Source organism: Cervus elaphus, chromosome 13 (assembly GCF_910594005.1).
Source record: "Cervus elaphus chromosome 13, mCerEla1.1, whole genome shotgun sequence".
NCBI classification, from domain to species: domain Eukaryota; kingdom Metazoa; phylum Chordata; class Mammalia; order Artiodactyla; family Cervidae; genus Cervus; species Cervus elaphus.
The window spans coordinates 7,040,295-7,056,256 of NC_057827.1; the positions used below are offsets into that span (position 1 = coordinate 7,040,295).

The 15,962-nt window shown below is 50.9% G+C and overlaps 1 protein-coding gene across 2 annotated transcripts in view; it reads right to left on the minus strand.

Annotated features, from left to right (window-relative positions):
• Positions 1-267: 267 nt before the first annotated feature.
• ATP10A (ATPase phospholipid transporting 10A (putative)) overlaps positions 268-15,962 on the minus strand; it is a 183,789-nt gene continuing 168,094 nt past the window's right edge. For both annotated transcript variants that reach the window (XM_043921315.1, XM_043921314.1), the window contains 8 exons: positions 15,285-15,594; positions 12,530-12,606; positions 8,900-9,025; positions 4,856-5,056; positions 2,453-2,533; positions 2,270-2,374; positions 1,699-1,886; positions 268-1,556 (listed from right to left, as the gene is read on the minus strand). In XM_043921315.1, the coding sequence (XP_043777250.1) occupies positions 938-1,556; positions 1,699-1,886; positions 2,270-2,374; positions 2,453-2,533; positions 4,856-5,056; positions 8,900-9,025; positions 12,530-12,606; positions 15,285-15,594 (1,707 nt within the window). In that variant the 3' untranslated portion in view covers positions 268-937. The remainder of the gene's footprint in view (positions 1,557-1,698; positions 1,887-2,269; positions 2,375-2,452; positions 2,534-4,855; positions 5,057-8,899; positions 9,026-12,529; positions 12,607-15,284; positions 15,595-15,962) is intronic.

Below are 15,962 nucleotides of genomic sequence, written 5' to 3' on the forward strand. Positions count from 1 at the left end.
GTCACAGCTGATCACAGACCCTGGGATGCCCCTTCCTCATGTGGCCTTTAAAAACATTTTGTGGAAATCCTTAGGGGTGTTCCTGGTATTTTTTGAGCACAAGCCACCCATTCTCTTTGCTTGATCCTGCAGTAAACATTTCTCTGCTCCGAACTCCAACATTTTGGTTTGTTTGACCTGCCTGCGTATTGGGCACATGAACAGGTCTTTAGTAACATTAGGTAACATATTAATAACATCACACAACAGTGTCAACCGGACATGATCTCTTTGCAAAGTGAAGGCTGTTTATTGCTTGTTATGATTTTAACAGGCAAGAACCTACATAGGAATTATAATACGTACAGGTGATCTTTACCAAATGCCTGCATAGAAATGAACGTTGGAATGAATTTTGTGTGTGTCTGCTTTCCCAGAGTTCTCAATTTCCCTTTCCTGGTGAAGCAGAGACCCAACCCCCCTAGTGGTGGGACTGACAGACAGACAGTGAGGATCTCCGCCAAAGCCACGTGTGTGCCCATCACCTCCCCTGACCCCATCCACACTCGCTGGGGGTTCCCTGTGCTTACCCTCAGGGAAAGCAAAGGTCACACATACTGAAGCAAACCAAACAGACTGCATTTTCTTTAATAAAATGAGATGAAAAAATAAATCTAAGCACACCTTTTCAAGTGTCACTCTTCTTTAAACTTTTATATAAGATAAAGCTCTTATTTTTCTTTTCAATATACTCTACTTAAAATTTTTAAAAAATAAACTTTCTTTTTTCAGTACCTTTCATTTCCTGTGTCAGCCTCGGAAATACATAAAATATACCTCACTAGAACTCTGTGCAAATAATAAACATAAATAATATTACATCTTTCAAAAAAAAAGGGGGGGGGGCATTTCAAGGTTTTCACTCTGCACTGCCAGCCGCGCTTCTTGGAAGGGGGTCCTAGAAGCAGTCTGTGGTCTGCCCACTCAAGCCACACAGGTCCCGGTCCGGCGGCGCGGAGCCGGGCAGGAAGTCGCCGTCGCGCTTGTCCATGTGCAGACCGCTCCGGGAGAACTGTAGGACACTGCCTAGCCCGCCGACCAGGGACAGCGAGGACATCCAGTTGAGGGAGCTGAGGCCGGGCACGCTGAAGACGGACGGCAAGGGGGCTGGCCGGCTGGAGCTCACAGGTTTCATCCTGGAGCCTCCCGGACAGCCCTCCACGGCCACCGGCCCCGGCGAGGAGGACCGAGAGGGCTGGCTGCCCAGCCCGTCCGGCAGGGTGCCCTCCCTCCGCAGCACGCCCACGTCCACCGCGCTGGGCTCCCCGCCAGCCTCGGGGGAGCAGGCCGGCTGCCGCGCGCCCCGGGACACCCGTGAGCTGCAGTCCTGGGAGACGGACCGCGCGGCGCTGATGCTCCTCTGTCCCGGTGGCTCCGTCCTTGCTTCTCCCGGGATGTGCCCCTGAGCAGAGGTCTCTCCGGGAGCCCTGAATTTCCCGGGGGACTGCTTGGCTAACTGGCGTCCCAGCTGCAGCGGGGTAGGGAAAAGGGTCCCCTGCAGGGCTTTGAAAAACAACCTGGAAAGAACATACAGAACACAGTCAGCTACTGCTGCCGCAAAGCCTTTGAGCTCTGGGATTCGAATGGTCCAGGAGCACAGCACAGACAGAGCTTTCAGCGCTCACGTGGGACCTGAAGGCCGCTGTCCTGCACCCCTACCTGGGCAGCAGAGCAGCCACGGGCGCGAGCAGACAAATGCAGTAAAACACGGGGTCGCCCATCAACGCCTGCATGGTCCAGTAGGGGTTGGAGGGAGGGTAGCACGTCGCGCAGGAAGCGTTGTAAATCAAAGCCACGGTGAAAAATAACACCACACTGAAGCCACAAGCCGTCCAGTTGAGCCAGGTCTGAGGGATAAAGAGCACAACAGGGCTTCTGTTTCAACAAAAACGCACCGGTCCTCCCAGAGCAGGCGCAGTGTTCTCAGAGTGGGAACAGGGTGGGTCGGCATGAACACAGGCTGGGCGATGGACGCCAGGGGCCAGGGGAAGTGGGGTGGAGGGGCTCCGCGTGCGGGCAGGAGCCCAGCGCTGCCCAGGACAGGCGCGGGCGTGGGCGTGGGCTGGAGCTGCCCCACCCAGGCTCGGGTCCATGTGGCTGGCCCGGGGATCCAGTGTGTTCTCAGCACAGAGAGGCTGGCTTTGCAAAACCCTGCTCAAGCTCACAGACTGGGCACCTCAGTGAGGGCTCACAGACCAGCCCCCTTCCGGGTCAGTCCCACAGTTCTCACCCAGGTCTTGGTCTCGATGCCCAGGTGCAGGAGGAAGGTGAACAGGGCGATGGCAGTGATGGGGGTGCCCCAGGTGAAGATGTCTGTGTCGGAGTCGTAGTAGGCCTGAAAGACAGTGGGGTCCTCTGTCTGCGCGTCACCGGATGAAACTGGCGGGAAAGGCCTGGCCAGGGGCCAACTTACCAGGTAGGGAATGAAAAAGCACACGAGGCTCTGGAAGGCAGCATCGGCCATGTTCAGCCAGAACGTGCGAGGCCGGTATTCCTGAGACACAAGAACAAGCACAGGCATTACAGGGATGGCCTCATCTCTTCACACGGTTTTCCAGTCACCCCCGGGGGCCGCGAAGGCACAAGCCAAGCACCCCAGGGACACTTGCTAACTCAGGCCTTGGAGAGGGAGGTCCCGGGGGCTGGGGGATGGTGGAAAAACACTATGGAAAGGCTCTGCAAGGGCCCTTGAGGCTGAGTTGGTCACTGACAGCATCTGGGTCTGCAAGGTCCATTACAACAGGAAAAAGAGGAAATGCATTCTAAAATCCCATGAGGAGTTTCCCTAGCCAGGGACTAAAGCATGAAATTCTGGCAGCCGCTCCAACCTGAGTCCTTCTACTTTGTAAAGGGCTTTGCTTCCCTCTGTTGATGGACCCCCTAGAATGTTTCTTAAAACTGAGTTATTTTAACATTAAATCACGGATGTCTCCTAATGTTAAAATCAGTTAGCTGCATATAAAAGGCAAAAATGACTATGAAATGGACTAATCAAGTCTTCCTTGGGTGCCCATGTCTGTATCTGACCCTGAGTTCTGAGCTGCAAGAGCGAGTACTGGCCCACAGAACACTCGAGCAGACAAGATGAGCGATTACCAAGCACTGAGGAAAACCAGCCCCTTCCTGTTAGTCCCCAGAACAAACTCACCCAGGAGGTGAGACCTGGCTGAGTACAGGAGCGCCCCCAGGTGATGAGCAGAGCCCCTCATTTACTGGACCCTCAGTAGCCTGCATCCCAGGCTGCCCACACGAAGTCAGTCCTTCAGCTGTGTCTGACTCTTTGCCATCCCACGAACTGCAGACTGCCAGGCTCCTCTGTCCAGGGAATTTTCCAGGCAAGAATACTGGAGAGGATTTCCAGTTCCTATTCTAGGGGATCTTTCCCACCCAGGGATTGAACCCTTATCTCCTGTGTTTCCTGCATTGGCATGTGGATTCTTTACCACTGCACCACCTGGGAAGCCCGGTGGGAAGTCAGTGCTTCAGTAAATCAGTTCTGAATTATCTAGAGACCACTGTGGGAGATGCTGGGCTCTATTCCCTGGGCACATGTATAATTCCAATCAGCCCAAGAGAAGCACTGACGTGGCTTTCTTTACTGACCAGCAGGGACAGCTGGGAGTCAGCATGCCAATCTACGCAGTGTATTAATGTAAATATCTATTTACATTATCGGTTTGTGTTCACTTGGTTTTCCCAGAGTTTCCCTATGGATTTATCTTCTCATTAATCCCTATTTGAAGAAAATCACATTTCTTTTGGGGATGTTTTAGAAAAATCCCTGATCTGCCTACAGCTATCCCACATGTCCTTGACTTGGATTCCAAATAGGCTTTCCTTGGGCTCCTGGAAACTTTTAGTGGAAAGACAATTTTCATCTTGGTATACTTTTAAAAGAGCTTCCCATGTGGCTCTAGTGGTAAAGAACCCACCTGCCAGTGCAGGAGACACAGAGGTGTGGGTTCGATCCCTGGGTGAGGGGAGAGCCCCTGGAACAGAGCATGGCAACCCACTCCAGTATTTTGCCTGGAGGATCCCAGCGACAGAATCCCATAGAGCCTGGCAAGTTATAGTACATAATGTTGCAAAGAGTCGGACAGGACTGTAGCAACTTAGCATACACCCACACATAGTTTTAAAAAAATCTTTTCTCTTTTTTTAAGCTTTAGGTAAACTGATATACAGAAACTACACATACTTTTAATGTAAACATTTTGATGAGTTTGGGCCCATATATACACCTCTGATACCATCACAACCATTCAACTCTTTCTACTTCAATGCATTGTAGTCAAGTAGACAGAATTCATTGTTTTACTCCCACTGGTCAGATTCTAGAATTTTAACTGTTTCGGTGTCCATTTTTTTTAGAAGATTTTATTTTTAAAATTTTACTGGAGTATAGTTGTATAGTGTACAATGTTGTACAATGTTGTGTTAGTTTCAGGAGTACAGCAAAGTAATTCTGTTTTATATTCTTCATCAGATTCTTCACCGCCATAGGTTATTACAGAATACCGAGTAGAATTCCCTGTGCTACACAGTAGGCTCTTCCTAGTGATGTTTCATATACAGTAGTGTGTGTATGTTAAGGTCCCAAGCTCCCAATTTACCCCTCCACGCCATATTTCTCCTTTGGTAACAAAACTTTGTTTTCAAAACCCGTGTTTTGTAAATGACTGCATTCGTATCATTTTAAGCACTGGATTCCGCATCTGAGTGACCTCGTCCGGCGTCTGCCCTGCTCTGCCTGCCCAGGGTGTCCACGGAAAGAGGCCGGGCACCTCGCTGCAGGGTGCCGCGGGGCGGGGCTCACCTCCATGTTCTGGCCGCTGCGGTAGAGCTGCGGCTCGGCCAGCAGCACGTCGGCCGGCACGTCCTTGTCCAGCACCCCAGTCACGAGCTGGGGGAGCGACGAGAAGAGCAGGTTAAAGAAGATCAGGTACCACTGGTCAATCATGGCGGACGCGGAGAAGCCGCAGTAGAACTGGAACCAGAACAGGAGGCCGACGAACATCTGTGGTCAAAGGAAGGGTGGGACGGCGGTTCTCAGCTGCCCCGCGGGCTCCGGTCCCAGGCGGCCGAGAGCCGCCTGCGGACGCCCGTCCCAGGGGGCCAGAGAGCTGCCCCGCAGACGCCCGTCCCAGGCGGCCGAGAACCGCCCGGCGGACTCCCGTGATTCCCGTCCCAGGGGCCCGCGGACGCCCGTGACTCCCGTCCCAGGGGCCAGAGAGCTGCCTGCGAACTCCTGTCCCAGAGGAGGGGCTCTGGCCGAGAGGCTCGCAGTCTGGCTGGAAAGGCTGAATCTGTGAGCGGAGATTGTCTCCAGAGACAGCTCTCACCTTGGTGCCCTGTCTCTCCCTCCCCTCCTGCATCCCTCCAGCATCGGAAGGGCAGCAACAGCAGCTGGGGATTCCCACCAACAGCCCTCAGAGGGGTGCAGTCCTGTGGTCAAAGGACCACAGATCATAGGAAAACAAAATAAAGCTCTGGCGGGGTCTAGGGTGGCTCAGGTCAAGAGGGCCAGCAGGGTGCACCACCCACCGCCGGGCTTCCTTCCTTGCGCCCCTCTCTGGGACACTACACCAAACCTATCTGGGCCATACCGTGGATGCCGCCTTCCTCTGTGATGAGGAACAGTGTACAGTTACTGACTCCGGTAGCGGGGAGGACGCACACACAAGCATGGTGGTGATCGTGACTCTGACTGAGCCCCTGGCTCTGCCAGGCACTCTGCTGTCGGGGTGAGCTACAGGCATTCCTGCTGGTCCCTGTGGCTATCCCAAACAGGAAAGCGAGGTCCAGAGAGGTGGAGGAACCTCCTCCCATGCCCAGCGTGAGGACCTGGGTGAGCCTCTTCCCACTATTACTTGGTCACTGAACATCCTGATGCTCTGTGGAGGTGGGGGGTAGGGGTGGGGACTGGCAGCTCAGCGACTGCCAAGCATTCTGACACTTGCTAGCTATGCAAGCTGGCACAGATCATTTAGCCACTCTCTGCCTCAGTGACCTTGTCCATGACATGGGCACACCAGCCATACTCAGCTGTGGGCTGTGGTGAGAATTAATGAAGCACTCACAAGAGCTCCCTACATGCTGAGATGCTCATCAATGTCATCTGTGGTTGGTACTGTCAAAGAACAGCTATTTCCTTTGTCTGTGGCTCAAGCAGGGCCGGCGTGCTCACCCCATTTAGAGGAAAGGAAACTAAGGTCCAAGGTGTCAAATGACTGGACAGTGGTCATTGCATGAGTAACAAACCCATCTTGTTCAACCACTCGGGGCTCTTGGCCTGGAGGAGCCACGGAGGAAGAACATTCTCTGCTGGGCACCGCAGACAGTGGCCTGGGTGTGGGTTCTGGAGCTGCTGCTATGCATATCTCTGACCTTGAGGCAGTCACTTAACCTCTGTGAACTAGAGCTCAGAGAGGTTTCCTGACCTAAAAATGGCTTGTTCCAATGATCAGGAAAAAAGGACACAGTCTACACTGATATCACCTCTAATGACCCAGATCTTCCAAACCTCGCTTCAGTCTATGCCCTAATGCAACTCTTCCCCTCCGCCCTGAAAACTGACAAACGTGGCTTCTTCACTAACTTTCTTCCCTTTTTCACACCCACACTTGCTTATCGCTCTTCTACCTCCTCATGTGTAGCCTAGTGACTCATCAGTGACCAAGTGGAGTCAAAGAGGAGAAAAAGTACTTAGATAATTGAGATTATTTTTTCATGTAGTACCCAAAGCCTTCTCCTCAAACCACTGTTGCTATGGAAACTTTCCTTCTCTACTCCTTATTGGAAGGCAGGCGAACTTATTCTGAAAACAAATGAATTTCTCACTTTGGGAGGCAGAATGATTATTTCTGAACTTCTCAAGTAGATTAAGTGCTTGTTCACAGAGGCCTTGCATCTGACACAGAATAAAGAGAGGCCCCTTCTCCTTGCCTGTCTCCTCCCCCGAGGGCAGAGTCGCTGTGGCAGACAGGAGGCACTGTCCATTCCAGTGGCCACTCTGGGTCTCTTCTGCAACCGAAATATGGAATGCCTCCCCCTCAGCCTAAGAAGTTTTCCTTAGGAATTACAGAGAGCAGAGTTCAATTCCTGTGTTCTGTTTTGTTTTCAGATAAAGAAAACAAAATCCAAAGGAGGCAAATAACTTGCTCCAGATTGCACAGCTAATGACTGAGAGAAACAGTGCTGGGATTCCAGCCTGCCCAGCCCCACTCACATCTTTACTCAAAGCACCACCTACCCCTTTGGGAGCTGGGAGCCTCTAGGTTTGCAACTGTGTGCAAGGAGGGGGTGGTGCTGGGGAGGCAACGCCAGGCAGTCAGTAGCAAGGGGATCTGATGAGGTCAGGGACAGCACGGCACAGCCCTGCATGGATTGAGTCCCAGGCAGAACCCAATCTGAATTAATTTCCAGGATCTAATCTATAAAATTAGACATGCTCTTGACTTTGGAGCTATGGATCCAACAGGGCAAATCTACAGGACTGCTCTGAAGAGTCAGCTACCCCAAGAGTTTACTTACTTTGTCTCCTTGCCTCCTATCAGAGGCAAAAGGGACAAGCAGCAATCCAGCAAGTTCTCAGTAGAATGTCTATACCTCACAAGTAGGGTAGGGTCCTGAGATGGCCATGTGGTCCATCCTGGAGGCTATTGCTGCCACACGGCTGTCTGCCAAGAACACAGTAGTGAAGGAACTAAGAATTAAATGTTAGGGTCAGCAGGAAACAGACCAGGGCCCTGAATCAGAGTCCCTGAAGAAACAGAACTGTCCTGAGCCAAGCAGGTCTGTGCACGCCCTAACTGAAAGGTCAAGTACAGAATGAGCTGGCCTGAGGGGCGTCTACCTGCCAGCACAGAGGGTGGCAGCCCCTTCCTGCTGGCCCAGGGTGGGCGCGATTTTTGCCATTTATTTCTACTTCATTAAATCTGGGGCCAAAGCTTCAATGTCATAATTGCTATATTAAAGTCCATTTGTATCTGAATAAACAAACTGCTATGAAATCGTTTAGCTCAAAATAAAATTTTTACCATTTCACTACCTCATTGACTAGTTCTGTAATCCTAGATTTATAAGCAAAAGTATTTTGTGTATTTATTGAGAGTGCAGCGGGCTAGGTGTGTAGTGGAGTGTAGCAGAGTTGTAGAGGAGTGTCAGTGTCTAGTGCAGAAGTTTCCTGAACAGGAAACTATGGTAAAACGTGCTGATGCCTGTGGTTGATGAATGAACACAGAAGCAACAATGCAGCCATAGGCCTATGTACATTCATGGTGGCCAGGGGGATGAGGAAAGGCTTCTCGAAGACGGTGGGCAATCTCAACAGCCTTCTTAGCATCAGGGTCACAGCCCAGCCGAGTCCTCATGCTGACCCAGGACTGCCAACCACACTTCCACTCATCAGATGAGCCCATGTGCTTTGAGAGAGCACTGATCAGAGCATCCTGTCTGTGGGCGCCTCAGGAGACCATTTCTGAGAGAGACAGGGACAGAGTGGTAAAGGGCCTGGAAACTGGAGTCAGCTGGGTGGGGGCAGAAAGGAGCCTTGACCACTCACTGACTGAGGACTTCATGAAAACCCCTGGGCCCCACAGTCACTCTACTTATTATAAAGCTGCAAGTGGACTTCCTCCTTGGATCTACCTGTTTCCATCCTCAGAGCAGCAAGTGAGTTAAGACTTATGAGACTGAGGGTGCAAGGGCAGACCAGGCCTGGGAAAAAGCCACAGAAGCCAAGTGTGGCTGGAACCAACGGGAGGCTGTGGGATGGCCCGCAGACCACGTTCAGTTAACAGTCCTGTGAATCTCACGGATTTCACATCAAAAATCCTCGACACTGGCATCAAATACATACTGTGTTTTTGTAGAAGAAGTACAGCACCATGTTGGCAAGCCGGGAATAGCACCAATGTCCGTGAACAATCAAGAGTCTCTCGAGGTATCGGAACTTCGGCACCGCGAAGTCGCTGGCCATCACTGCCTTGAGAGGGAGAGAGTGCTAGTTATTGGTGCTACTTCACTGTGCCTGAGGTCCGCCTTAACTCCCCCCAAACACAAGGCGCAACAGGGATGCAGAAATCCAGCCTGAGTTGGCTGTTACCACTGTCTCCAGGATGAACGCTTGCATTTAAGAAAAATCCAGTATCAACCACACTCTAGTTTAGGGATACTGCTCTAGAGGACATATTTAAGATTTCAAATATATGTAATTGATGTATTTGTAAAGTTTTTGCTTTTTCTTTCCCATGCTTTTTTTTTTTTTTAGGCAAACTAAAAAAAAATATGGAGATGTATGAAGTTTCCCTGCTTTTTCCCACTCTCTGATGTTTTATTCATCTAAATCATATTAGGATCGCAACCCAAAGATGAACCAAAGCTGCCCCTTAGGTATGTGTCAGGGACAGACAGACAGCTGTCCTGAGAGGTGTCCTCTGGGGCGTTCTCCCCAAGAGCCACGTGTGATGAGCAAGGCCAGGCCCATGGATGCCCTGCCCGCCAGCCAGCCCAGTCTCAGGATGCCCACTGCAGGGCACTGAACATGGCCTGAAAGGACAGTGAGATGGATGGCAGGCTTCCTCTGCAGACAGGAAAGAGCCCGGGGGAGGAAGCTTTCCTTTACCTCACTGAGCAACGTATTCTACACAATTAACTAACTGGGCCAGACGGTGCCATCCTAATGACAATGTCTGTGTCCAAAATAACTTGGAATACATCATTATTTGGGAATGAATTTCATTATTTGGGGGAAAAATCCACGAAAATGTCAAAGATACATTTTTGCTTATCTTTGAAGGTTATTCCACATAAACATTTAAGTCTCCTTTTCAAATTTTACAGGCTTCCCTTAAATATCACTTAGAAAAGAGCAAGTGATGATACTGTCCCATTTGTGAAACAGAGTAACATCATGACACATGACAGAAAAGAATGAAGCCTTAGAATGTCTGCTTTCTGAACCCAAAAGTAAGGATCTGAAAGTAAACCACATCTTTACCCCTCTTCCTGTCAACATGTGGGAGCCTTAAGGGCTTCGTGCATCTTTTCTTCCTTCATTTATTCCATAATTCATCCTCTCAAAAATCATGTATTAAGACCCTCCAGTTGCCCGACACAGACTTGGAGACAGATACCATCACACAGGGTCCCTGTCTTCAATGTCCTAAACAATGAAGGGTTGACGTTGAGTCCGAGTGAAGGAGAGGCCCCAGGGGTGTTTGAGAAGCAGCCCCAAACTTGAGAACTGCAGGCATGCCCCTCCTTCCAGGCCCCGCTGGCCTTTCTTCCACCCTTCGGCCCAGCTTCCCGCCTCCACACCCTGAACACACCGCTTGCTCCCCCAATCACAGTGGCCTCCCCAGTATTCCCAGCTGGGCAGAGCTTCCCACCACATCCTCAGCAGGGAAACTCATGCTGTTCCTTCACAGCACTCAAGACAACTCAATTATGACCACTGGTGTAAGTTAAAATCTTCTCTACCTTCCCTTTCTGATCTTTCTGAATATTCCATGAGACCCTGCATGGTAGATGTTGTGATTACCTGCAGCCCTGGTTCCCAGTCAGCGCTTGACCCATGGGGTGCTCAACAAACATGGTTGACCAGATGACTCCTCAAAGACTGGGTGTCTCAGAGCTACATAATCTCCTTGGTCCTTTCTGTTCCCCTGCCTGGGACACCTTTTCCACCCTGGCTGAGCTGGGGAGCTGCAACTACCATCACTTTTCCTCAGACACTCAGCCTGGACTCCTCGGGTCCCTATGGCCACAGCGTCCCACACAGTGTCTCTTCCAGGGAGCTCCGCACAACGTCCCCTTTCTTACGGGACTAACAAGCAAGCAGGGCCACATTCCCCTGGGGAACCTGAACCCTTAGAACAGTAGGAGAACGAGTCTTACTGTCACTTTACATAATGCGCCCTCAATAAAGAAGTATAGCTTCAAGTAAATATGGAAGCATCCAGTGACATTCCATGCAGAAGTCATGTCCACTCAAAGCTGAGTCTCAGTAAGAGCCCTACAGTCTGGCTGATCCCCACACCTCCTTCATGGCTCACTGAATCCTCTGGCTCCTGCCCTGAGGCCCTGCAGTGGACACAGCTCATGCCCTTCCTCACTGGCGTGCTCAATCTTAGAGACCCTGATACAAAGTGGATTCACTGGCTGCATTTCTCTGCACTCGTGGTTTACAAGCACTGCCCTGGTTAGGTATTCATTCTAGGAAATGAGTGCAAAGGAGGCAATGCTTAAAAAATCAGATGGAATTAACTATTTTTCTCATTCATTCAATAGACATTTTTGAGCTCCCCCATGTGATGTCACGGAGAAGGCAATGGCACTCCACTCCAGTACTCTTGCCTGGAAAATCCCATGGATGGAGGAGCCTTGTAGGCTACAGTCCATGGGGTTGCGAAGAGTCGGACATGACTGAGCGACTTCACTTTCACTTTTCACTTTCTTGCACTGGAGAAGGAAATGGCAACCCACTCCAGTGTTCTTGCCTGGAGAATCCCAGGGATGGAGGAGCCTGGTGGGCTGCCATCTATGGGGTCACACAGAGTCGGACACGACTGAAGAGACTTAGCAGCAGCAGCATGTGATGTCACTGGGAGGAGGGGCAAGGATGAGTCCAAACTGGGTTCCATTTTCAGTTTTATGGAGGAAGAAAACACGTACAGTAACATAACCCAAGTCAGACGAGGTGCAGGAGGAGAGTTATGTACTGAGGATGAGGCTGAGATGGAACAATTGTGCTTCTGGCTCAGGACTTTCCATAAAACTGTGATTTCAGTGTCAAGTGAGAAAAACAATGACCTTGCACTAGCATGGAACACATGAGGGCTCAAGAGCTCGTTACAGGGTGAGCACGTCAATGAGCAACTGGCAACCAAAGAGTGGACAACATCTTGATTTTTAAAAGAAGACAACTGGATAGACTGTTCCCAAAAGTCTCCACCAAGTTAAAAATACTGTGATTCAAACTTAATCAAATGTAGAACTACTACATGAGAAAGAAGCACATTCATAATAAACCCATTTATTCATCCTCTGGATCATGTGCAGAGCCAACATAGTGGCAAATGAAAAACACAGAGATTAATTTTCACATGAGAGAGGATGGCTTTACTCCATCTTTATAGTGACACCAAGACACAACAGTCCTATAGCAAAGTCCATGGTATCACTGATGTTCAGCAGCAGTAAAAAATGCCTTGCAGAGACGACCCACCGACAGCCAGAGGAAGGCGATGACTCACCTCACCTCACTCCATGCCACCTTTACAGAGAAACAGACTGACAGGCACATTCACTGCACGGCTTCACCAACATGAAGAGCTGCCTGCCACCTGGTCTACTGCCGGTTTAGCAGGAGGTGAGCGCCAGCTATATCAAGGTCCAAGCCTTCAGCTCTGCAGGACAGCTCACAGCGAGGCCAGCGCGGCTCACAGTGGGAGCCCTTTGGTTGCCCAGGACAGCCCCCTGTCCTTACCTGCATGCCCTCCTGGCCTGAGATTCCCACGCCCACATCTGCCACCTGGATCATGCTGACATCATTGGCTCCGTCTCCTAGAACATCACAGGCAGGGAGAATCATGAACTGAGATGTACATGATTAAACAGGCTTGGTGGATCTTCATGGGACTCCGGTGTGAGCTGGGAACTGTGAAGGGTCCTAGGGAGGAGTGAGGAAGAGGCAGTGCAGCCCCTGCCCCAGGGGAGCCGGGTTATGCAGTCAGAACAAACCTGGTGGGAGGCTTGGACCCAGCAGCCACACCAGGAAGAATCTGAGAAAGCAGCGGCCAGCGCCCCTTTCCATTTAGGACACGTTCCAAGCTACTGGCTCACACACCAGTAGAGCCCTTCAGGGATCTAGAACAGAATAGGATCACCGCCTTCCCTGTTACTTCCTGACCCACTCTAGGCTTTGTCACATGTCAGTCAAAGCTACTTCCATTCACACTCCTGTGAGTGGTTCTCTAAACTGAACAAAGGAGGTTAAACTGTGCCCAGCAAACTGTGGAACTCTGTTTGCACACTCAAGTCTGGCTAGCTTGTTAGTTACTGTGCCCACCTTTGGTCTCTCCAAGCATGTAATTAAGGAGACCACCTATGTATTTAGTCAAATTGCTGACAGAAAGTGTGTACGAGCACAGGGTCAGCACTCTCAGCGTCTTTGGGGAAAGACAACCGGAGAGTTAAACTCATTATCATTCACTGAGAGTGACTGTTCTTGGAACAGGGTGGCAGAAGGGCCCACATCACAGAATACCTCCCCCATTTCAAACATGTAGAGTATAGGTATATAAAGTCAGAGTGACTCAGATGGATGTCTTTCCTCTGTGATCCCTCTGTTCTTTACTGCACAGGGCCCAACCTGGAGAATGAGTCAGTTATTTGTCCAGCTGAAATTCTGTGAAGCAATAACCTCTGTAGCTCTGCCCAGAATGTCCCATTCAAAATGAGATGTGTGGGCAATGATGCTCTCTGGATTATTAACTGCTGGATGCCCAGGTCTAGGTCACAGTCATGCCTTAACTCATAGAAAGAAATGAGCTAAAAGTTGATAGGTTTTTATTTTTCCTTTCCCTTTTGAGATTCTGTTTTGTTTTTTCTTTCTAACTAGCCTTTTTCTTTCCCCAGATTCCTAAGTGAGCGCCACACACCAGTGATGCGGTGGCTGAGTGAGCTGGGTCCCGAACAGGCAGTGAGAATGTGCCGTATCATGTTCAGAGTCTCACACCCGCCCCACTGGAGGACACTGACCCCATGTTACGGCTGAGGCTGGAGCACAGAGGAGCAAAGTTATCGGTGAGGGTGCAGACCTGGACTCAAACTCCTCAGCTTCTGCCTCCAACACCTGCTCAGAGAGACCTAAAGGCCTGTCTGGGCACATGAGGGCAAAGGTGGTCCTGAGACAGCCTCCCTGAAGAGGGGCCACCCTAGAAGAGCTGCCTGTCTTATCTCAGCCGGAACCAGGCTGTGGGTGAACACACACACACTCACACCCCTCACCGGTTACCATGCCCTGGGGATGTGCAGGTCCATCTCCATGACAACCATGCTAAGGCCATCACCAGCCCTAACTGTCCTGATGAGGTGACAGGGTGGCAATTCCTATATCACCAAAGGGGGGCTGTCACAGACCTCCTATAGAAAATAGAGTAATTATTACTGATTGGTGAGGAAGCTTTATTTCAGAGCCAGCTCTCACTTAGGTGTGCATTCTATATGCAGGAAGACCAAACTATTTGATATCGGGGAATCCTGGGGACCACCCCTTTTCCTAGGCTACCTGCAGTCTCTCCCAGCTCTCCCCAGCAGGTGGGGCTCCCACGTCCCTGAACCTCCCTGGACACTGGAGTTGAATCAGAGTGGGTGGGGAGACAGGTGGGTGCTGGTGCAGACTGGAGAGGAGCCCAGAAGGCTCGCCAGCCCCAGTCTGCAAGGAAAAACCACCATCAGACACACAGTCCTTAAGGAAATGATGCAAGATTCAGCAACTATTCAGAGTTAGGAGAAATGTTTTAAAATTAGATGCTGGTCTTGAAACAAAATCATCTCCCAGGTGGCTCAGATGGTAATCAGCCTGGCAATGCAGGAGACCCGGATTCGATTCCTGGGTGGGGAAGATCCCCTGGAGAAGGAAATGGCGATCCACTCCAGCATTCTTGCCTGGAGAATCCTATGAACAGAGGAGCCTGGCGGGCTACAGTCCATGGGGTCACAAAGAGTCGGACACAACTGAGTGACTAACACTTGAAACAAAGTTCAGCAGACAAGAAGTGATGCGGATTCTGATCACCATGGAATCTCTGGGTCCCGAAGTGTGATGAAGTTGGACCCCAGGCGGCTCATGGCCATCAGAAGCACCTACAAAGGGCCTTCTCCCTAAGTTGGCCTGGGGTCAGGCTTAGTGGGCAGGGCTCTGCTGAGGGCCTCACGACAGGACTCTCCTGTCTCCCGGGAGACAGTAAGAAGCTCTAACTTTTTAATTCGACAATGAATTACCGACTTTATAATATGTAGCTGTATCTGTTGCTAGTGTATTTTGTGGCTTTCAAATCCAAGCTTTATATTTGGAACAGACTGCCAATTTTATTGCACTGAGTGTGATTTTATAAATAGAAATAAGAACAAGAAAGTGTTTTCCCACCCTAGAGTGTAGTATGGAAGGGGCAGGAAATCCAAGATGCTTCAAGAGAAGGCAGCTGCACAGGAGGAGGCCATCCGGCCTGGATACTTGCCTATGGCCAGGGTCATGGCCTTGAGCTTGCTCCTGACCAGTTTCACCACCATGCTCTTCTGCAGGGGGGTTGAGCGACAGCAAAGGACAGATCGGCACTGCTTAGCGAGGAAGAGGAATTTGTCCTCCAGGTTCTTCTGGAGGGCGTAGGCCAGACTTCTCCCATCGATCACGAGGCTGGGGCCAGAGGCGGTGGCTTCGGAGGGTGGACAGAGCGGGGCGAAGCCCACGCTGAGGCTGCCAGCGGTCCTCTGGGGGCTGCAGGACTGCACGTAGCGCAGGCACTGGTCCAGCAGGGCCTCGCACGCCTCCTGAAGTGGAGACAGAAGAGGGACACACGGGTCACTCATCCACATCATCCCAGCGACACATCTGAGACTCTCCCGGGACCTAGGCTGCAGTCCTGGCCTGGAAGGGCACCCTCCTGCACCTGGGAAGTCGGGGGAAGTGGACGCCTTTCAGCATGAAAGAGTCTGGGTTGGTTTAGGGTTCCTATAAGATTCTACTTGATTCCATTATGCCACGTAGAGCTTAGCACAGAGCATCTTCACTTTGGGAGGCCTGGCCAGACTGTGCTGGTCAGGCCGTGGGAGCTTTTCAGGCACTTCCCCACGGTCCTCAGAGGCCCTTACTCAGAACTTCTTGTTTCCTAGTGAGCTACCAAGAAGAGCTTCTGCTG